This window comes from Acipenser ruthenus, chromosome 36, assembly GCF_902713425.1.
Source record: "Acipenser ruthenus chromosome 36, fAciRut3.2 maternal haplotype, whole genome shotgun sequence".
In the NCBI taxonomy this organism is placed as follows: Eukaryota; Metazoa; Chordata; class Actinopteri; order Acipenseriformes; family Acipenseridae; genus Acipenser; species Acipenser ruthenus.
In genome coordinates, this window is record NC_081224.1 from 1,269,424 (window position 1) to 1,293,321 (window position 23,898).

Below are 23,898 nucleotides of genomic sequence, written 5' to 3' on the forward strand. Positions count from 1 at the left end.
AAACTGATCCAATGCAGTGACCTGTTGCTGTTGCTAGATTGAATCTTCCCAATGATGGAGGCAGCCGTGTCCGTTAGCGCCGCAACCGGTAAAGAGACCGTCAGAACCGAGCCGAACTTCGGCGCCGAACCGCACCACGACCTGGCCGCCGAGCAGGGAGAGTATGGGTACTGGGCCCACGGAGAAAGCGCGGATCCGGGGGATCCGGGTGAAGAAGAAGCCGCGGCGGGGTTAGAGAGCCGCCGAAGGTTAGATGAGGAGCTCCCGCCGCTCAGTCCGGAGGAGATTGAAAACCGGCTGGAGCGGACCCAGAGGGAGTTTTGTAACCGTCGGAAAATCATTATAAAAAACCTGCCGGCTGATGTCACAAACCAGGTAGCTTTCTGACTAGTTTTCTAAACTTTCTACACTTTTTTTTTTTTTGCTGGGGCCGTGACGGGACAGGGAACGATAGAGAAGAACTTCCCGTGAAACATTTTCCTGCCAACTCTCACGGATGCAGCGTGACAAGCAGCGTTGTGTTTTTTTTTTTTTTTTTTTTTTTTTTTAATTTATTTATTGTCTGTAGTTTAAAAATTGTGCGATTTAAAAGGAGTAATCGGTTATGTAAACCTAGAAGCTCCCCCCTCCCCGTTTTTTTTTTGTGAACTGTATTATTTTACCGTACTCCTTGGTTGTTTCAATATATTGATAACGCCCAAAAACAGTTGGGGAAATAATATACCTTTTAGAATGAACTGCCTTCCTCGCGGAATTAAACGCTACTTTTTTACCGAAGGAAAACTGCTATAGTTAATGGGGAATTTTATTTAATTATTTTCATAAACTTTATTTGAGTGGGGTGGCTTCACACGAATCCGCTGCCACTTTTTTTTTTTAAAACGAAACACAATAAGTATAGAAATGTCTATATGACGTTAATCCTTTTGTTTTGTAGAGAGACACATGCTTTGTGGTTTCTAGATCAAATGTTGACCAAAAACAGTATGGGGAGGGAGGAATGAGCCTTTTTACTTATACTGCAGCTTAGTGCTAAAGGAAAGTGCTGGAGAGGCGAGTGGTCCCTGTGACCTGCTGAGGGTTAGATCACAAAGCAATACACTTGTCATGTGACTTTTGACACCGTGTAGAAAGTAGTGTGTGTGTTTTTTGTTTTTTTAACCCTGTCATGGCGTTTCTGTAAATATCCAGCAGACTCACAGGCCTTAAAAATGTACTGTCCAGTTAAACCAGATTAAAGTTGTCATGTGAGACTACATCACAAAGCAGAGTATAGTTAGGCAAATCCTCTTTAGTGATATATTCAAAGATGATATAATTCACTTTAAATAACCCTACGGAGGTTGTGTGGTCCAGTGGTTAAAGAAAAGGGCTTGTAACCAGGAGGTCCCCGGTTCAAATCCCACCACAGCCACTGACTCATTGTGTGACCCTGAGCAAGTCACTTAACCTCCTTGTGCTCCGTCTTTCGGGTGAGACGTAGCTGTAAGTGACTCTGCAGCTGATGCATAGTTCACACACCCTAGCCTCTGTAAGTCGCCTTGGATAAAGGCATCTGCTAAATAAACAAATAATAAATAATAATAATAAATCTAACCTAACAACTTGGGTGAACATCTGCCGTGTCATACAGCCACCCTATTAGCTACACTTCACATAATGGTACATTTGATTTAGAAATGTGGCCACTGGAGTTTATTTGAATGACTTCAATCCATTGAATAATTAGTTGAAAATCCTAAGCGATTCTCGCCATTCGCTGCCTGCAGTGGATTTCAGGTGACGTCAAGCCGTGCAAAGATCAAACAAGAAGACATGCCGTAAACAAAAAAAAAACAGCTCACTGACCATTTTTTTATTATTTAGCAGCACAGTTTTATTGCAGTGGGTGATAAACCCGAGTTGTGCAGTGAAAACGGGAATTGTGAAGTGGAGTTCAGGAAGTTGTTGGTAGCCATTTGATATTAACTTGCAAGCTATATGCGTAACCTGTGTGTTTTTTTGTAGGAGGTCCATGATCTGTTAAGCAATTATGACTTGAAATACTGCTTTGTGGATAAATATAAAGGAACAGGTGAGTAATCTGGCATGTTGAACAGTTCGCTGTTATTTTTTTGGTTTATAAACAGCATAGCACTACCAGTTTACACCCTAGTCCAAATACCCCCCCAAACTAGCAAGCTGCAGCAGTTGTGACTTCCCTTTTCCGACTTTAGTTGCTGTCAAACAAAAAAGGAAGTCTAATTTAAACTTGAGTGCCAGCCTGGGAAAAACAGGACAAAATGCCTGTTTGTGTGAGCCATGCTTGTTTCGTTTCTGCCACAAGTGCAGATGTTTTAAGTGTGGCATGTGGCTTTTCTTTTCCCCTGTATTTTAAAAAGAAAAGAAAAACACATTTGTAGTACACAAGCCGGTCTTAAATCCCTCTAACCTTGTCAAGGGGATTCCCATCCTTTGTCTACAGCTGTGACCAAAAGCTTTGCATCAACATATACAAACATAATTTAGATTTTTTATTTAAGATCGATTAATCAAAGAAACTACAAAATATTGCAAGTTTCTACCGGAAGCCGTAATAGTAGTACAGTGTTTCATGTTTGATTTTAAAATGTCATATTTTTAATTAAGTGTATGGAAAACTGCAAAGCGGTATGCAATTCAATATGTTAACGTAACATGATTGTGCATTTGACTTTGTGACGCAAAATGAGTTCTTTCTATAGGGGGATGCAGTGCTTTTGGCCAGAACTGTGCAGTATAGTTCGGCTGTTTGTGTTTTATACTGTAGTGGGAACCTTTTTTTAAAAAATCAATACAATAAAATTAAGCGAATGTCTCTTCCTTTCAGCTTTCGTGACGCTGCTGAACGGCGAACAAGCCAAGTCCGCCATCAAGGAGTTCCACCAGTACCCTCTACGGGACAGGGAGGTCTCTGTGCAGCTCCAGCCCACGGACGCCTTGCTGTGCATCGCCAACCTGCCCCTGTCCTGCACGCAGCAGCATTTCGAGGAGCTGGTCCGGCCCTTCGGCAACCTGGAGCGCTGCTTCCTGGTCCACAGCGAGCTCACGGGCCACTCCAAGGGCTACGGCTTCGTGGAGTACATGAAGAAGGACTCGGCCGCCCGGGCCAAGTCAGAACTGCTGGGCAAGCAGCTGGGCACGCGCACGCTGTACGTGCACTGGACTGAAGTGAACTCCCTCACCTACCCGCTGCTCCACTCTCGCTGCCTGTGCGTGGACAGGCTGCCCCGTGGGCTTAAAGACGTGGAAGACTTGAAGGAAGTGTTCGCTGAGTTCCACATGCCTATATTTTGCCAAGTAAGGCTAAAAGTGTTTTTTTGGAGGGGGTGTTTTTTAAAGAGCGGAAGGCTAGGAAGGGAACTTATTTTTATTTCTTTATATTTTACATGCAAGTGTTTTGATGGTCTTAATTTGACCTACAGTAAAAAAAAATCTGTGTGTTATCCCAGAGTAGGAATCCCATCAGAAGTGTTTTTATTTTTTGTTCCGATTGCAGTGTGAACAGGACGGCTCATTCCTATTGCGTAGGGCTGTGGTGCCACCTGGAACGCTTGTTGGTTACTGCCGTGGAGCATTTTCTATTGTTGCAGGGGCTATGGATTATGGAATTGTGTGTGTGTGTGTGGAACAGAGGCCTGCTCTGTAATGCAGTCTAAGCGGTGTGAGTTGAGCAAGCTTCGTGCTAAAGAACGTCCAGTAATGCAGGCTTTTTTCTTTCAAAGGCAGTAATTGCTGTGCATGCAGAAAGTAGACCACCAGGACCATGATGTACACAGTGACCATTGTGCGATCCGTTCCAGCCTACTGTTTTTGTACCTTACTCAAACCTTTGTTTCATTGGCATGGGCTATGTTCCTTGTGAAATGAAATGTGTTTTTTTTTATGGGCTGTTTTTAAATGCCGCTTATCTTTTTTGCCCTGCTTTCCATCATAGAAAACCTTCAATGGAACCACCTGACAGTCACAGGTGGTCATTCTGAAATCTGAGTGACCTGCCCACACAGTGTATATTTGGAACTGCCCTGTTCAGCTCTCTTTGTGTTCCTTCCTTTCGGTTTACGTGATGAAGCCCTTTCTGGAACTTGTACAATGGCTGTCCATTGGGGGACCTTTTGTTATGTTAATTGAGTGTTTTGGCAGTTGGGGTGGCTGCTTTTTGTACAAGAATCGCAGAGTCTGAAAGGAGAAATTGAACCGCTGAGTGGTTTTTTTTGGTTCCATAATGTGCTCATTAGCCTTGGCCTTTTCAGACAGAGGGTGCCTATGGAGTTTTTAAAAGCAACCATGTCACGCGTGTGCATGTTGTGTACTGATCAGGAAGTTTTAAGAGTTTTTTTCACAGCTCCTGTAAAATTGTGTTTAAACTCCCGGGGGGTAATTTCACATGACAGCTCTAGGCAGCAGTGTATTAAACCCAACTCTCTTCCATTTAATGAAGAAGAAAAGAACACGTCTATCCTTTAATCACCAAGGTGGATTTCTACTAAACTTTATCGTTCTGTCTTTTTTATAGGTGGGTTAAATCAGATAGCTTGTTAAGTGCTAGCTGTGCTTTGTGTAACTGGTCCCTGTAACCTGGGAAATGTACAGGTGGATTGCAATGCATGCTTATTGTTATGGCTAATGTAGTAAAATGTTATATAGTGTGTGTGTGTATATTGCACCTTCTAAAAAAATATATATTATATACATATATTTTGAGGTGCAATCGGCACTCTAATTTCATATTCTATTAGCGTATAGACATTTAACAATAATCAATGCATTGAATTGATGTTTTATTTGTCAAAATAAGCAAACGTTAGTTATTTAACAGATCTAATAACTAAAAACACCGTTGTGCATAAGTTAAACAAAAAGGCACGACTTGCATTCCAATTAGAACACTCCCGAGTATAAAAAAAGAATACAAAGGACTTGCGTTTAAAAGCTGAAAAGAATATGCATGCGTCCACATCAGATTAACATTGTAATAATAAAAAATACTATTAGCAGAAGTAATTTCTGAACTACAGTTGTTCAATACTCTTTACAAAGCATTTGAATTAATGTCACAAACCCTGACTAATGTAACTTATCGTACTAAATTCAGCTGCTTTTTCTATAATGCTGCCATATAATCCAAACACATGTTTTGAAGCAAAAGGTAATTAATTGGTAGATTTAATAGATAGTGTTGCCTTAATTTAAAAAAAAAAAGTGAATACTTGGCCTACTTCTGACTTGTCTTACTCAACGCGTAATGTAGGCAGGAAGTGTGTATCCTAGCAACGTGCAAAATCTAATATACTAGCATTAGAAGCAGCGCACTCGCACTCAAGGCTTTAATGCATACCTGCAACAGGAGACTTAAAACTGGGTACTAATTCAATGCATCGATTCACCAAAATGTAATCGAAGCTCTGTAAAATTTAAGGACAGATGATCAATAACGATGCATCGTGTAATTGTTGCACCCCTGTATAAACAATGTGTGTGTTTAGTTCTCATTGCATTTTGTTCATCTTAACTCGGTCCCTTTTTGTGGTGGCATGTTTATAAAGCATGTCTTAATCACAGGCCTCTTTGTTTGTCAGCTGGCTCAGGGACAGGATGCCCAGTTCAGGCGCTTTGCAGTGTTGGAGTTTGAGACGCCAGAGATAACGGAGATGGTCCAGAAGAGTACAGACGGGCTGGCTTTTGGCAGGAGCCACATCCGGGTGTCCTTCTGCGCGCCCGGGCCCCCGGGACGAAGCATGCTGGCAGCGCTCATAGCAGCACAGACCATGGTGTGTGTTCAGTGGGCTTTAACCAGCCTGTAGACTGGGAAGGTTAGGCTCTGATACGATCTTGAACAGGTCGTGGCGTGTGTTTTAACCAGCCTGTTCAGCGGTGGCCAAAAGCTTTGCATCACTCTGTAGAATTCTGTGGAATGAAACCTGCTGAGTAATGTTGCGTAAACGTATCGAATTGCATTCTGCTTTGTAGATTTCCAGATACTTCATGAAAAACTGACATTTTCAAAATGAAAATGAAACATGAAATACTGTACTGCTGTTATGGCTTCTGGTAGACTTGAGATTTATTTTTTAGATTCTTTGATTACGTGATGATAAGGCTCTAAATGATGAAAAAACAGTATGTATGTCTCCATCCTAAAATTGTAGGTGATGCTAAACTTTTGGCCATAGCACTGAAAAGGTGAAAGGTTGGGGTCTGATGTGATCTTGCACAAGTTAACTATTATGTTTTGATTTTTAATGCGAGATCTGGATCGAGGTGGATCTGGTACCATATAATTGGCAACCATGTCATTGTTGCTTTTTAATCAGGTTTAATCCTTTCTGTCATGGGATTAGATGAAATTGGTTATTTCTTCATTTAAATTAGTTTTTTTTTTGTGTGTTTTTTTACTGCTGCATATTGCGATGGTGCATTGCTGAAAATCTGCCTTTACATGCTTGTTGCAGGCACTGAACAGAGGAAAGGGGCTGCTTCCCGAGCCAAACCTAATGCAGATTCTCAGCAGCCTCAACAACCCCACCACTCTGAAGCTCCTGATGAACCCTCTTCTGCAGGCACCCCCAGGGAGAAAACACGGTAACAAGCATGGTAATATAAAGCACAGTGCAGTACTTGCCAAAATTCCAGTACTGATGTCATCCTGTGCGTAGAGCACCACGGCTGAATGCAGTGTTCAAAAATTGAAACAAAAACAGCCATACCTGGTACCTTTTTTTTTTTTTTTTAAGCAAATATTACCAGAATGAATAAATAAATTAATGTGTGTTGCTTCCCGGCCCTCTCGCCCAAACTTGTATGATGACACCCTACACAGGACGTATTCACTTTATAACTTGTTTTGTGTGCTGTGTTGCTTGTAATATCATTTTAAAACTGTACATCTTTCTGGTTGCGGAGATTGAAACCAGATCCCTCTGCGTATCTGTTTCCAGGTTTCTGGTGTGGGCTCGACTGGCTATTGTTCCCAAAGAACCGTCAATAAAAGACTTATTTTTATACAGAGCTCTTCATGCCTTGGCATCCCAGAGCGCTGTACAAAATTTAAAAACAAGAGCTTGTCTGTACAATCCACTCCAGCTACAACCAATTTAAGCCAATTTTTTTCAGATGAACTTTGGATGCTACTAAAAGTGCCCTTGTATAGAAGTTTCTCGTTGCTGTTAGGGCTGTAACAGTCTTATCATCTTGTAGGAATTCTTGGAGCTGCTCCCACGGTGCCTTTCCTGGGAAACCCTGCCCTGTCTGGAGCTCTCCTGCAGCTCCTGCTACAGAACCAGAACCAGCTGCAACAGGTATAAAAAACAATGCAGCCCATAGGGGACAGAGAAAGCAGGTGTGTGAGCATTATTGCGGGTTGTAAAGACGATGTCAGCATTGTGCCTCTTGTGTTTTTTTTGTTTCATAAAATATTTACGAATTTAAGAGTGCATTATTTTTAATTTTAAAATCTTAGTTAGTAATTATTTCTTAGCAGACGCCCTTATCCAGGCTGACTTACAGTTGTTACGAAATCACATTACAGATAAGAGCAGTTATAAAATACAATAGTCGGTAGTAAATAAGAGCAAAATCAAGTGTAAGTACAGTAAATTTAAGTTTGAGAGCCATTTCGACTAACAGAAATTAAACTTACAGAAAATATTTGCTTAAGAATAAATTCCATTAAGAGCAAGTAATAAGTACAATAAATAGATAAGAACGATTTCAGATAAGAGCAATTGCAAAAAACGTGTGATATACTGGAAAATTGACGTGTAGAATACACACACACACACGGTCGAATTGGATACTGTAGCACACGCGAGTGTGTGCTGGGAGGGAGTTTTATTTTAACCCTTGGAAGACCGTGGTTGGTGTAAACATGATCATACTGAAGTGGTGTTCTGGGCCCGTGATTGGGAACCTCATAAATGCACTTCATTTCTTTGAATTATTGGGTCACCATACTATTGCATCTCCTTGAATAGGGGAGAGATTTTTTTTTTTTTTTTTTTTTTTTTCCTCTTAATGTGACGTCACTGAGCCGGGCATTACATTTTTAAAGGGGCGGAGACATTTTACAGCAGCATGCAGAAACAAATCATCACAGGAACTGCCAGAAAATACCTTAAATCCAATGTATTTGACTAGTAGTTAGCATGTGTCTTTATATATGTCTGTCTGTCTGCCTGTGGAAGTTGAACTGGGGGATGGGGGGGGGCAAGGATAATCTTTGGCTCCTGACCAAATCCTTTGGTGCACATTGCACACAAGCATTCTGCATGCCTGTCAAACTTTTTCAATTGGATTTCTTTCTCCTTTTGTAGCTACTTTTAACTTGCTCTTAATTTGAACAACCCTACTCCTGGTTGAAAAAAACATTTTAATTCCTGCTTTCTCATCTCCTGGCACCAACGATTCTTCCTGTAATCTGCTGTCTTTCTCTTTCGCTTCCGTTTTCCCTTCTCTGTATTGCTTTCTCTACCTGCATCACGTGGCAGAACGTCTTGCTCGGGAACCCTCTGCTCCTGCAGAGTCTTGTTTGGACACGGCTGCTGCAGAATAAGGAAAACCAGGCAGTCCTGAGTGTGAGTTCATGCAAGAGAGTCAAACCTGAAGCAATGTGCTGTGCTGTGGTGTGCTGTGGAGTCTTTCTTGTGATGTGTCTTGGCAAAAACAGGAGGCTACTCCAGTCTTCAAAGTGAAATTGAGGGGTGGAGTTATGCTCCATTAGTTTTGCCGTGTTGTTTTTTTTGTCACTTGTGTGCGGTTTTTAAAAGTACAGCATGCATAATGAAGTGTGCACATTGGTTTCATTTATCCACGGAAGGGTTAGGAGTACATTTTACGTTCTTCCCTGAAAATTCCTAACGCAAGTACATTTGTCGTTTTGCTTGATGTAACTGGATTGTGAGATGAAGTCGAGATGAGATTACTGACCTGCATCCCCCCTCTATTCGTTCACAGCACCCCGGTATCATGGGAGATTCTCCTCATGCAGTTTTACCGCAACAGAATGTATTGCAGCAAGGATTGGCTATGCTGGGGGATCTAGCTGCAGGTATTATCTTTTGATACGTCGCCAATCTACTAAATGAATTGCAAACCTCTAAAGCTGAGGGAACTCAAAGCCACATTTTCAGGAACAATGGCTTGAAACCTGGTCCCAGGAGACCTAGTCTGAGGCAACTTTGCTGTATCAAACTCCAAGTCTCCCCCGGTGTGTCGTGCAGTGGCCTAAAACCTAGTCTTCTGAAACCCAGGTTCCAAGCCACAAAGTGGCTTCGTGTTCCCTCAGCTTAAGATCTTAAATATGACTTGCAACAGCTGTGAAAATGTACATCATTTTATGATGGGTTAAGATTTCACTGCAGTGTGTATACTGCTTTCTTAGCAATGTTCTGGTAAAGGGTCATTGGTCCTAGTAAACAAAATTATCTTCAGTGTTTAGAATTTGCTTTTGTAGGCACTTGAACTACTAAAGGGATCTAGAAACTGGAATTACCAGTTTGTATCAAATGGGCAAACTAGTACCTGTGCATGCATATTTCCCTGTTTTGTCATCGGTAAATTTTTATTTTGCCACTTTTAATAAGACTGAGCTTTTCCCTCAGCTGGTCTGTCTCCTGATGTTCCCTCTGGACCAATGAAGTCTCCCAACACATTCTACGGGCTCCGTGGAGTCCCGACGGATAGAGAGTCCCCCACAGCAATGGGGGAGCACCATCATCTGCAGGCCAACCAGCCTCCAGCCCTTCAGGGCATGGGCAGCCCGCTGCTGGGGTCTATTCTAGGAGGGATGCAACAGCAGAGCCAGAGTCTGTCTGGGGACAGTGGCTCTGCATTGTCTGGGGTAAGGAAAAGTGCATTTGTTTTCAACCCTCCTTTTATCTGATGCCTGTAGTTTTTCTATTTTATGTAAGCATGCATGTTGTCTTCAAACAGTGAAGTGTGTAATGATGAGGGCTCTTGAAAAGGAATGGATGGTGTCCTGTGTAAATAACTAAATGCCTTGGGGTTTTTTTTTTTTTTTTTTTTTATAATAGGTTTCAATATTGGGAGAGCCACCTAAAGACTTGAAGATTCCTCAGAACCCGTTCCTAAACATCCAGAGTGTGTTTCCAAGCGTGGGCATGCAAGGTAAAAATTTAAGGCTGCAATCTTCCAACTATACACTGTATAACTGAGGCTTGTGTGGGCAGCCTGGCTACGTTTTGCAATACCTTTTTTAATTATTGGCTTTTGAGACGCTTGGAAATGATCACAAGACAGGCAGCTGACCTCTTCATTAATGTAATTTAGCCCTTTTGAATTGTCTGACCCATTGCAGTGTTCAGTGTGTCTGAAAGGAGCTGATCTCCTGTGCGTAAATGTGATTCTCTTATAGTTTTGATCCTGCTTTAAATCTAACTTATCTTTTTTTAATCCCCCCAGCTGTGAACTCCAGACCACACCCCTACAGAAAGAAGCCAGGGATTTTGGGGAGCATGTCCAATCCTAGAATTGCGCAGAATTCCCATTCTGATTTTGCGGTTCCTTCTAGCAGTAGATACCAGGATAACTATGCCTTTGGAGAATACAAACAGGTAAACCCAAAGACTTAATAATGATGCTACCTTTCTTTTTGCAATGAGGTACGTGAAACAGGGTATAAAATGTACTGAAAGGTTGGATCTGGTCATCCAAATGATCAGTTTCTCCTTGTGATACAAGTCGCTCTCAAATGTATATGAGGCGGTTTGAACAACAAGCGCTCAATCCTTTATGTACCTCAAGGGGTTAAATTGTTTTGATGTCTGCAAATGGGTTTCTATGCCTCCCTCAACAGGGCAGTCTTCCTCCTCCTGAGAATGTGTTTGCATTGCAGAATGCCATATATAAATTCAGATCTGCCACAGCTTGATATCCTGAGAGAAATGCCCACAAGTGCAACAGAAGTGTATGGTTAGGGTAAAAAGACCGCGGTGGCTTTTTAAATGCTTTATGATGGTTTTACGTTTTCTTTACAGGATTCCTTGTCACATGTGTACCAACACCATGAGCCTGCTGACCCTACATCAATGAGAGGGTATGGCCACCACAGACAAAAGGTAAATCAAAGCTTAAAAGAGTAAGTATGCTAGAAATGAGAAACTTCGTCAGACACAACCACCAAAAACGTAAAAAAAATTTGAGCCACTTCAAAACTTAGATGATCAAAACCAACATCAAGAGAATGAAAGGAACAACATCCAGGACCCTAAAAACCAGTGCAGCCAGGCAGCAAAATGGGAGGTGATTATTGGGGGACTCCATATTGAGAGACCCAGCAAGTTCAGTGTTCAGTCTGGACCCCCTTACTACAACAGTGTGCTGCCTTCCAGGAGCCTCTGTCAAGCACATCACTGAGAACGTGGACAGGCTCCTAGAATAAACAGGAGACAACCCGGTAGTAGTCGTCCACATCGGCACAAACAACATTGGAAGAGACAGACCAAAATCCCTGCAAAACAAATTCAGAGATCTAGGAAGGAAATTAAAAGGCAAGACCAAAACTATGGTATTTTCTGGGATACTGCCGGCACCTTGCAAAGGACCATACAGACAAAGGGGGCATATTAAATGATATTTTCTGGGTGTCCACTAACAACTACTTTTTTTTCTGTTTTTTAAAAAGGGGCCCTATCGCTCCAGCTACAGTGAACATAACCAGTTTGGTCCCTCTCCTGTGCCTCCACCCCCTCCCTTTAACCCGGGGTCTCCCTCTTCATACTTCAACAGTGGCTTCAAGGCTGGACTCCAACAGTCTCACCTCAATAAGGTAACTGTAGAAATCCAGTTTTGCGTGCTCCTTTTTAAAAGCACAACCAGCATTTTCATTTTACTTTATTTATATTCTGTTAAGCCCACATGTTTTAAAAAAAAAAAAAAAAAAAAAAAAAAAGCCCTGCATATTTGTTGCTTAATTAGCAATTTGCATTGATCTGGCCAAGTGTGTCTGTAGCTGCCTTTTGATTGCACAAAGAAGGAAACAATCAACTGATCTTTTATTTATTCATGCAATATTATGTCGGCTGTGTGAAATGACCAGCATGTCTGATTTGTAGTTGTGTTTATGGTTTTCTCTTGCAATTTTTTATTTTAGGCGGTGGGAATGCCTCCAGTGTCCCATGGGGGTGGAATGTACGGGTATGGCCTTAACGTTTCTCCTCCAGGGCATATACTAAAGGTAAGCTGTGCAAAGAAATGTCACTGTTCTACCATCGGCTTCAGTTCTCTTAACACAACAGGTGTTCTGTCGTCTTGGACAGATATATCCGGGAAAGTATTTATCAAGGGAGTTCAATTTTAGAATGAATTGTTCATGGAGCACGGGAATTGCTGATTGCCAAATAAAGTTGACATATGTACTGGATGCACTTGCATGTAAATTCTGGATTAAACAGTCTGTCATGATTTTATATATATCTAACTTTCAAGTGTGGATCCTGGATTAGGGATGGAAGTAAGACTCCCATTGAATAGCATTTTGATACATTCTTGGATTTATTATGAGTTTAATAAGAACCCCCTGTGCTTGTTACTTAATACACTGTTGCTAATCAAGCTTATAATAAAGTCTAGGGGGCGGGGGGACGACTGCTATGCAATGGGAGTCTTTTATTTCCATCCCTGTACATTTGCTGCAAATTCCTAAATGTTCCACAATCGCAAAACCTGTAAAGCAAATGGCTGATCTTGAAAACGAGTTAATTTATTTTGCTAGACGCCGATTGGAGGGCAGAAGCGAGTGTTCTCTCGCCTCATCCCTTCCCCGGAGCCCAGTCCTGAAGGAGGCTACGTGGGCCAGCATTCCCAGGGTCTAGGAGGGCACTACGCAGACTCTTACCTGAAGAGGAAAAGGATATTTTAAGCGGAGCCCTGGAGTAGCAGAAGTGTGTTACATTGTACTAATCATCTGTGTGTGTGTTTGTTTTTTGGTGATGGTCTGATGGTCACCAAGTGAAAGTCCTACTTCTACAGTAGTTGTATTCCAGACCAGCTCTTAAACTGTGATTTCTTTCCCAAGGTCTTTTAATTAGAAGTCTTTTTTTCTCCCCATTTTATTGAGGTTTTATTTTTGTGTGTGTGTAAAGGTTTATTAGATTTTTACCTTTTTTTGTTTATTTGGATTTGTATTTAAACATATTTTGGTTTATTTGGCGTCACAAAGTTTAAAATTGACTGAGCCTTTATTGGACTATTATTGAATGTTATGTTGAGTGAGCAAAGCCCAAGTGTTTTATTCTTTAACTTTTTATCATTGTTTGTGTGAAAAATAAGGAAATATTAATTTACCTTTGTTTAATTTGGCTTTACGGTGTCTTTTACTTTTTTTTAAGTTAGTGATGGGAAAAGAAATGTATTTGTTTGTACGTTGTCCATGTAAATCTGTCTTGAGTTAATGTCTTAAAGTTAAAGAATGTTACCTATTTCCCATCACCCCCAAAACTGTTGGCTTTTTACAGTCTTCTGGGGGTGTGATGGTAATATTGTGCTCTGTCTTATTTTCTTTAGGTTTTGTTAGTTGTGTTTTTTTTTTTTTAACATGCAGCATCTTTCCAGACATGGTACATAATTTCTATTTTTACACTGAATGTATTTTCCCTTATTTGATAATATCGGAAGAAAAGTAATGTTTTTCTAAAACAGGATTTCAATGATCAGAGTGTGAATCTTTCTGCTGTTTCTAGCATCTTGTCATGTACTGGTTTTATTGCATAGTAAAATACTGCGCGGTTTCTTAAATCTTCTGCAAGCTGGTATTGCTGACATTAGTCTAATTTTTGAAGTTCACTGATCAGACAGGTCCTGAAGCAGCAGGATTTTGTCCACAATAAGCTAGTTGCAATGCTGGAGGTCTGGCACCTGAAGTTCTTAAAATAATGAATTGTCAGGTGGTTGCTGCTTTTTAAAAATAGATTTAATATTTTTTTTTGTTTTCTTTTTAATTGTCTTACCTTCTAATTTCAGTCGACAGCATGCAAACTGTCAAGCCTAAACCTTTTTTTTTTTTTTGCATTCTGTTTACTCTGGTAATGGCAGCTGTCGTTTTGCACGTGACGAACAAAGAAGTGTTATTCTCTTGAAGCCCAGTTTGCAATCCTTTTTTATGCGCCATTGGAAATGCTTTCCACTGTCTTTCCTGACATGTTACTAGAGGCACTTAACTGTGTTGAACATCTCTACCTATCTCTCCTACGTGGTGCATTCACTGACAAAAATCACTGATGCCTTTCCAGGATCGGAACTGCACTTCAGCAACAAAGAATACTGTTGTACATTTCAATTGCTGTTCAAATACAATAGCCATGTTGCAGTAACAATTAAATACTTTTTTTTTTCGTATATGTATTGCAGCTATTTTGCATCTGGTTCTTATTTTATCTTAACAAGTCTCTGGGAAAACAAATGCATGTAACCAAACGCAAGCTGTTGCTAGTTTTCAATTTGAAAGTGTGTCCATTCTTTTTATTTATACCTGCTATACTGTTGAATGCTAGAAGCCTCATTTCTCTGATCTACAGATCTCCTGTAGGAATGTATATATCTCTTGCACATTTCTTTTTGTTTTTGAAGTGTTAATTTGACCTCCCCCTGTCAACGTAACTGGACAGAACTTTTAGTTTTTATTATTATTTGTAAAGGTTGGGTTATGTGTTCTATCTATTGTATGGACCAATTGATCTTTTGAACAAATACTTTCACTGGAATGTTGATCTCTGGAATTTGAAAAGGTTTGGAATAAGTAAAATTAATTTAAAAAACAAATTGTTTCCTGTTTTTTGTTTATCGGTGTATTGTGCATCTTCTCTTTGCCAGGTAAATCCATCTGTTTTATTTTATGAGGTTACCATAAGACTTTCATGTTCACTGGGACAGTTCAGGGTTTTTAATGCAAGCCCCAGTGCATTCTGGTAAGTGTAGTCCTGCTGTGAAAGCTACCGGAGACGGGTAAAACGTATCGGAATGCGTTAGGACGTTATGTAGGTAACCTTGAGAATGGTCAAGACATTGAAAGACTATCATTTAATTTATTAAGTCTCTTGGGGTTTTTTTAAAAGGAGAAAATCAGCTTCCCCGGCGTCACCCTACACATATAATTTCAACAAGATGTTAGTCTACTACGGTATAAATATAATTTCTATCTGACACACCTACATTACAAGATTATATATATATATATATATATATATATATATATATATATATATATATATATATAATATTTTAAATTTTTTATTGTTTTTTTAATTACTCCAGAAAACAATTCGACTTTTTGGTTGCCAGGTAACTGGGAGTGATATTGGCACACTGATTAGAACGTGCCACGTGCCCGTCAGAGCTACAGTCACGCGCCACCTGGTTTGAATATTTCTAACGTTTTATTTGAATGTAGTGAGGCAGTTCGTTTTTAACAGAAGGGGACGGTTTTTTTTTCTCGTTTATTTAATAATTATGAAGAGTGCGGTCCAGCCTTAGCGTTATTAATACGTTTTAGGGGTTGTATTTTGTTAACAAGTTCTCAAAGATGGGGAGGATTATTTATTTTATTTATTTATAAGACGGGAAACGACAGCCACCTCAAATGACCTCTTCCAAACAAGTTATTTGTATTTTATTTATTTGTTTACTTTTTTGCAATGTGTTCATGAAATGCGCTTTCCCGGTGAGTGAGTTACATGTGACGGATAAAGATTTGAGAATCGTGTGACAACAACTATTACCTGTAAGTAAACGTCTTTTCTCAATGTTAATTACGCTGCACATCATTAAATGGCTGTTTTAAGAGTAGTTAGTCTCAGCAGTATAGCATGCCACCTTGATAAAGACATGTCATGCCTCATAAGATGAGATAATTGCTTACTAATTGATTTTGTGCAGAAACTGTAACCCACGACGGTACATTCATGTCTACTGTTGTGAATTTGAAAAGTCTAATTTATACTGCATACGTTATTGAAAGTTATTTTTGCACACATGCAAAAAAGTATTATTGAAGAAATTACTTATTTTGTTATTATAATTTTTAAAATGCGTTTTAACGTCCCTGTACTTGACGTAATGTTTTCATAGTTTCACACACAATAGTGGCTATAGTGGCTTGAGACCCTTGTGACTATTATTTTGCTATTTTATAAATATCTGTTATTAACCCGATTGAAACTTAACTGGAATTTGCAGCGCCGTTTGCGCTTTGGCTAGCCCCGGTTTTTATCAGTAATGTATTTGTTTGTATTCTTCTGCATAAACTTTGAGAGTAGACCTCCACTGCAGTCAGGTAAAGACCTTTCAGGAATGTGATACCAAATGCATAGACAAGAGTTGCTCGCTCCTCAATCTACATTAGTAAAGTTTGCGACACACATGTGACCTGAAGGTAAATTTCAGTATTGCAGCACTAGTTTATATTGTATTGCTGGAATCGTCCATTAGATGGCGGTAGTTGTCAGACTGCCATTTTAATAACTTAATACTTAAATGTGGATCAAACCCTGTTTAGTCTAATCAGTGACTTCATTCTAAAAGTCTTTTATCAACACATTTTCATTTCATTCAGAGAAAAAAGGCACTTTACAGAGCGTTTAAAAAGAGGCCAAGAACAAAGTACACAGAAAAGAAGTTGGAACTGCAAACGCAAGTCAAAAAGGAAGTTAGAAAGGCCAAGACAGAGATAGAAATGAACATTGACAAGTGGGCTAAAATCAATTCCAAAAAGTTTTTCTAATATTACAACAGCAAAAGAACATTCAAGGAGGTATTAAAATGTCAGAGATACAAATGGCAAAATCATAAATGAAGAGAGAAAAAAAACAAATATACAGTATTTAATGCTTACTTTTCACAAGTTTTTACAAAGGAGGATACTGACAACATGCCCCACATGTCGACCTGTACCTATCCAGTTTTAAATAACATTTCTGCCTCTTATGCTAAAGTTAATGGAACAGAGCTCTTAAAACAAACAGATCCTCCCAATACAGTGCACTCCATTTTATAAGAATCACTGAAATAAGTATCAACCGCATATAGTGATCAAAACCACTGGGACAAAATCATTAACCATGCTAAAATAATCTGCTTTTAAGAATCAAGCAATCTGCTTATAAGAATAATTTTAGGGAAAACTGACTACATATTATACAGTACTGTATCAAGTGCAATGACATGTCCAGCCACTGTTTTTTAATTTGATCACATCTGGCCTGAATAGGCACATACGCAGCGTAGATCGTGCAATGATGCAGAAAACACTGGACAAGTTTGTAATCAAACTTGTCCAGTGACTGAGACTGTGCACTACTGCATTGCACAGGGATGTTATTTGTGTTCTCGGTTAGTTAAAATGTGTTTCAATAAAGTGAATACACATTCATTGAATACATACTGAGTACAGCAGTGTTATTGTGTGGGGGAGGATTGCAGAGCTTTGAATCTCCGCTAAGTTAAGAACTGTGAGATTTGCATCACAACTGAAAATAAGTAAGCCACAGATGCTTAAATGCAGTGGTAGTCCTGACAGTAAAGTACTGTACTGCAATGTCCTTGTAATTCAAAAGCCATTACACATAACACCGCACGGTAGTTAAACTAGGCACCCTGACGAACGATCGCTTCTCAAGTATACTGTAGTAAAATAGGATTCTGCAGCTTTGAGTAAACATAATCGTGATCATATAACAAGCTGCTTGCCCACGAGGACTTGTTTTGATGTATTGTCCTCAGTGATTGAGCACCTTGACATCTGTATACTGTATTTAAACTGTCGATGGCATGCTTTTTCTAATTGTAATGTGACAGATACCTCGTTTCCACAAACCTGCAGCACTCTGCTGGTATTGTTCTGTCACTCTTATGAACGCGTGCCACGTTATTTTCCATAATTTTTGTAAAAACCCAAGCCGTGCCCTGGCGCGTCGGCACCATGCCGTGCCGGCATCCTTTTGTACCTGATACTGGCGGGGGAGTGTGCGAGAATGTGTAACGAAACGGGAAGAATGTCGGTAAACGAACAAAGAATTCCATGGGAGGATTTTAAAATTAAAATGTTGATTAAAACATGTTTAATATAACATCCAAAAGCAACTGAATACTGCCGTTAGGAACGTAACTGTAACTTTATCTCAATAGCCTCACTAGTTATTTACAAACCGCTAACCAAGATCATGCAACCGTCTCTGAAGACAGGGGTTGTACCAACAGACTGGAGAATTGAAAACGTAATACCGATCCACAAAAAGGGAGACAAAACCGAACCAGGTAACTACAGACCAATACGCCTGACTTCTGTTATATGTAAACTTATGGAAACTATAATAAGATCGAAAATGGAAATTTATCTATATGGTAACAGTATGCTGGGAGACAGTCAGCATGGTTTTAGGAAAGAGAGATCTTGTTCAATTAACCTGCTTGATTTTTTTGAGGATGCAACATCGACAATGGATAATTGCAAAGCATATGACATGGTTTATTTAGAATTCCAGAAAGCTTTTGACAAAGTTCTGCATAAAAGGTTAATTCTCAAACTGAATGAAGTATTATTATTATTATTTATTTCTTAGCAGACACCCTTATCCAGGGCGACTTGCAATTGTTACAAGTTATCACATTGTTTTTTACATACAATTACCCATTTATACAGTTGGGTTTTTACTGGAGCAATCTAGATAAAGTACCTTGCTCAAGGGTACAGCAGCACTCCCACCTGGGATTGAACCCACGACCCTCCGGTCAAGAGTCCAGAGCTCTAACCACTACTCCACACTGCTGCCCAGGAGTAAAGGACATGCACTCACATGGATTAGGGAGTGGTTAACATGTAGAAAACAGAAAGTACTGATTAGAGAAGAAACCTCAAAATGGAGCGAGGTAACCAGTGGAGTACCACAGGGATCAGTATTAGATCCTCTGCTATTCCTTATCTACATTAATGATTTAGATTCTGGTATAGTAAGCAAACTTTTTAAAATTTGCAGACAACACAAAAATAGGAGGAGTGGCGAACACAGTTGCAGCTGCAAAGATAATTTAAAATGATCTAGACAGCATTCAGAACTGGGCAGACATAATGGCAAATGACATTTAATAGAGAAAAGTGTAAGGTACTGCATGCAGGCAATAAAAATGTCTGTTATAAATACCACATGGGAGATAGTGAAATTGAAGGAGTCTATGAAAAAGGAGTTCATGTTGACTCAGAATTTTCTTCATCTAGGCCAGGGGTGCACAATTCCGGTCCTGGAGGGCCAGTGTCCCTCCTGGCTTTTGTTCCAACCTTGCCCTAAATTACTTAATTGGACCAATTATTACCAATTATTGGTCTAATTAAGTAATTTAGAACACAGTTGGAACAAAAGCCAGGAGGGACACCGGCCCTCCAGGACCGGAATTGTGCACCCCTGATCTAGGCAATGTGGGGAAACTATAAAAAAGACCAACAAAATGCTTGGATATATAGTGAAAAGTGTTGAATTTAAGTCAAGTACACAAGTACCAGGGGTCACAAATGGAGATTAGATAAAGGGGCATTCAGAACAGAAAATAGAAGGCACTTTTTTAAAACAGAGAATTGTGGGAGTCTGTAACCAACTCCCCAGTAATGTTGTTGAAGCTGACACCCTGGGGTCCTTCAAGAAGCTGCTTGATGAGGTTCTGGGATCAATAAGCTACTAATAACCAAAAGAGCAAGACGGGCCGAATGGCCTCCTCTCGTTTTGTAACCTTTCTTATGTTCTTAAATCGAATAAACAATTGAATGTTCTGACACGTTTATTATCGACACCACCATTTTTCAGTGAGACTGTATTTTAGTCATTGGTCAAAAGATCTGCATGATGATCTTCTGGAAGGAGTCTGAGTACAAACAGTTTGATTTATTGTCATGTCTTCTTCGTTCATAACTTGAATTCTCAAGAATGTAATAGATTTAATAGGAAACATCCCATTTCCACTTTTCTAAGAATTAACCCGGAAAATAACCATTCATCTTTTAGACCATATATAGACAGACATATTAGATGAATACAATGTAACTTCACTAATGTAGTGTGGCAAAGTGCCCTGACCCTGTGCGTATTTTTGTGTTATGTTGCGTGTGGTGTGTTAATGTTGGTGTATAGGTATTGGTGCATGCGATCTAAATGGGTCTGTGTAGCACAAGTGATTTAAATTATAGAATTGTATTTAGGCACAGGGATTGCACAATCACTCCACATGCAGATTAAAGTGGGTATTAGTATGGGGGCACGGGGAACACAATTAGTTCACGTGCAGATGTACCGAGATTCCTATTGAATGATTGATTAGCAATCGAGTCTCAGTACAGCTGCATAAGAGGCATGTTTCACTCACTCGGGGTTGTGTGGTCTTGAGTGGAAAATGGGTGTGGAGAGGAGATTAAAATAATAAATAATTAAAAAGAAAACAAATGCTACTCGTGTGAGAGGACTCGCACAATACTTGTTTAGTGTTTGTCCACTGTTTGTTTTGTCTGTCTGTTTGTTTGGCCATTGCGCCATTTATTTTGAGTGTTTTGTTTTGTTTAAACCTTTTATTTTATTGTGAACCGGCACCAGCAAAGCGCATTCACCATTTCACGGTGCTTACAAAGGTACCATGAAATGTTCCTGTCAGGACACTGCACTCTGATTGGCTATCAAATTATTGTTACTAAAACAATGATAATCCTCTCACTACACTGAAACCCTAACCTTAAGGTCAGTATCCTGTACTGCAGTCATTACACATCTAAAGTAGTTCATGTTTGGCAGTGAAGAAGCGTTTTTGTTACTGAAATAAAGAGTGAGCGGAGGTGCCGGCTTCCTCATTTGTCCTGACAGGAACATTTCGTGGTACCTTTGCCACCATTTCACTCACAGTGCTGTGTGTGTTTCTTCTGGGTCTGACGTCACCACTACAAGCCATCTGTGACATATGGTGGCAATTGTTCTGGAAAGTTACAGATCTTGGGTTAAAGGCAAATTAGGGAAGCATTGGTCCAAAGTCATATCAGTGTAGTAAACTTATTTTTCTGGTTGTTGACAAATTATTGTGACAAGCTCATGGTTGTAAAGTTTTGTTTCTCTGTAATTTACTTTGCCTCCACCACACTTGGATACAGCTACATTGCACTTTACATGTGTTTTACTACTGTATATGGTTATTGTAGCTTAAGTAGACTAAGGGGGTTGCTTGACCCCTTAGGCCACTTAATTATGTCAATTAATTATTTTTTGGCTTCAAAACCAGTTTTTAGATTAATGTTGTTTGTATAGGTCAGCTCCGACATGGAAAAAAAAATAGGCATCACGATACGCCTTTTTGCTGGCTTCAGATACATTCTCACCATGTGGAGAAGCTGTTCTTTTGCATGCAGGTGACACCCTCAAACTCTTTTCACATGTGGTTTATCTGCATAAAAAACAATTCTTCAATAGCATCACACACAAAGGAAACCACGCCCATTAAGCTGGCCCACTTGAGCTAGAATGACCCTCTTTCAATACTTTAAACAGCAGTATCCAAAAACTATATATATTTAAACATTGTCATCTTGTGATTGCGTACATGCATTTCCTTAGTGTCTAAATTAACCTTTTTACCAACTCAGCAGACAAAATGAGGAATTGCAGCATACTCAGCCCTCAAACAAAACCAGCCCTGCACTTGATTTGAGAGTGTACATTGAAGTAAAAGTTAATATAATGTAAAATAAACTTAAAATGCTGTGGTTAAATTGTTTGGAATGCACAAAACTCAGAAAGGCTATTGGGCTGATTGAGTGTTGATCTTCCTATTCATAAATACTGTAGTAATTATCCTTTTAAGAAATCCCAGTCTTGATATGTGGCTGTCTGACTCACTCTGCAGTAGGTCTTCAAATATAAAACATGTTTTTTTAATCCAATTGCAATTTGTGTTCAGTACCTTATTGTGCTTGTTTACAATTTCTGAAACATATCAAGCACCTAATGATTTTGAAAGGGCTACCCGGAAGTAAAAGAAATGAAGAAACCTTTCATTGAATTGTTTAAAACCGAACTGTCTTTTGTAATATATGTGTACACGTTGATTGATTATAAATGTATTATTAAAGTTTATTTTGAAAGATGAAACTGTGCATGGCTGCCAGGACCCTCCCTGCAAATGAAACGATGCATCCCAAGGAGAAAAAGTTTTAAATCCTTTAAATTAATTCATTTACGGATTTAAAAGATGCAACATGCCCAACATGCCTCATCCATTATGACTGTACTGTAGTGCACATTTTGTAGCTATGGGGGTTATACTTTGCACCTTGTTTAAGTGTGATCTCTTCTGGGTCTAACCCTTAAAATAAATATGAAGGACCCCTATCAGAAATAACACTTCTTGCACTACTTGAAAACTGGTAAATGTGTGAAGCAGAAGTGTAAAATAACATCCTGTGTGCTGCACAACAGTGTCATTTTAGTTATTAATTTGATGCTTTGTGAATTTAGCGTTCCTGAAAGATAGAGTACAATCAGTGACAACTGGCTTCAGCCACCCATTCTCCTCTGTAAGCGCACCTCACCTGAATGCTCTGTCATTGTAATTTGTATCAGAATGTGTGACGGTTTTGTGATGTAGGCTGTTGTCCACTGAGGGCTTAGCTGAGACCACCAAACTTTCACCTGTCACCATTGTGACCTGAGCCAGATTCCAACCCAGGTATATTAATCACCTTGCCACTTTCCCTATGCCTTTTTAAACTTAAACACATGTATCTAGTTTTGCAGGCATCATTCAGCTATTAGAAACTGTAGTTGCGGGTCAATTCGTAAGTCTTTAATCTAGGGTTACCATATGACTCCATGTACACTGGGACAGTTCAGGCTTTTCAAATCACATTACTGTGCATTATGGTATGTTTTACCTGTCTGGTACTTTTCACAGCAGGACTAAGCTTACCAGAATGCATTGGGGTATGAATTGAAAAGCCTGAACTGTCCCAAACAGACCTAGTGTAGGCTACATGGACGCGTATGGTAACCCTGCCTAAAGTTTTCTTTCTAAACCAAGGTGAGTACTGATGAGTACACAATATACTGAACGAAATGATCACTGTTTTGGATAAAAATGTTGAAATGATGTCATTCAAAAAAATGTAAAACTTAAGGAATGCAAACATCCCATCATATTTGACATTAGTTTAATCTTTAGAATTACAGTTTACATAAACATTTTAGACTATGTTTCTGAGATGCAGCTTAATTTCAGTGCTTGGTCAACCTTTGAGACAGTGCCATGGATATTTCAGAAAACAAAATTGGTGATAAATAGATTAAACTCGCCATGGAAGCATTGTAACTTAACTTGTAAGTAAAAAAAAAAAGAAAAATCTTTCTGCTGTGTTGTGCTGAAACATGATTTATGCAAAGTTGTCATATTTTGTGCATTCTGCCGCTTCGCTGCTCGACAAGTTTAAACATGTCTGAAAACAATGTAGAGTTTCACCATTTCCTTTGATTCATTGCACCCTGATGGGACATTATGTTTGCAGCCTTGCTATTCCACTACAATTCAGGATTACAGAAAAAAATCATCTTTAGTGGGTCATTCCACACCAAATGGACTACATTTTGGGATCTTTATTATTTTGATATTGCATGTGGGAGTACCTGGAAGAATCCCAAAATATGAGCTGTCCACTCTTATTTAAGTTATGGTCCTACAATGCGGGATGCCCATGATAACAGATAAAATGAGCACTGAAAAGGGCCCATGTTTGAGAGGTCAGATCTTTCAAAGCATTCAAGATCTCGTTGTGATCCTCGCTACACACACAGAACACTTCTAGTTTAATAATGTGTCAGCATATTACCTACTGGTGACCATGGGTGTTAATGCAGT

General features: G+C 39.5%; 1 protein-coding gene across 4 annotated transcripts; it reads left to right on the forward strand.

The window, feature by feature from the left end:
- On the forward strand, positions 1-14,793 carry LOC117401949 (ribonucleoprotein PTB-binding 1). Of its 4 annotated transcripts, none has more exons than XM_034002707.3 (15): positions 1-375; positions 2,008-2,074; positions 2,849-3,318; positions 5,598-5,789; positions 6,471-6,600; positions 7,216-7,316; positions 8,505-8,591; positions 8,971-9,064; positions 9,618-9,856; positions 10,050-10,143; positions 10,438-10,589; positions 11,013-11,093; positions 11,660-11,803; positions 12,128-12,211; positions 12,749-14,793. In XM_034002707.3, exons 1-15 carry the CDS (start codon positions 52-54, stop codon positions 12,893-12,895), a joined length of 2,406 nt encoding a protein of 801 aa, XP_033858598.3. In that variant the 5' UTR covers positions 1-51; the 3' UTR covers positions 12,896-14,793. The 4 variants fall into 4 exon arrangements, with proteins under 4 accessions (XP_033858598.3, XP_033858597.3, XP_033858599.3 ...); XM_034002706.3 differs by having other exon boundaries at positions 2-375; positions 6,471-6,612; XM_034002708.3 differs by lacking the exon at positions 8,505-8,591 and having other exon boundaries at positions 2-375; positions 6,471-6,612.
- The last annotated feature ends 9,105 nt before the right edge of the window (positions 14,794-23,898 follow it).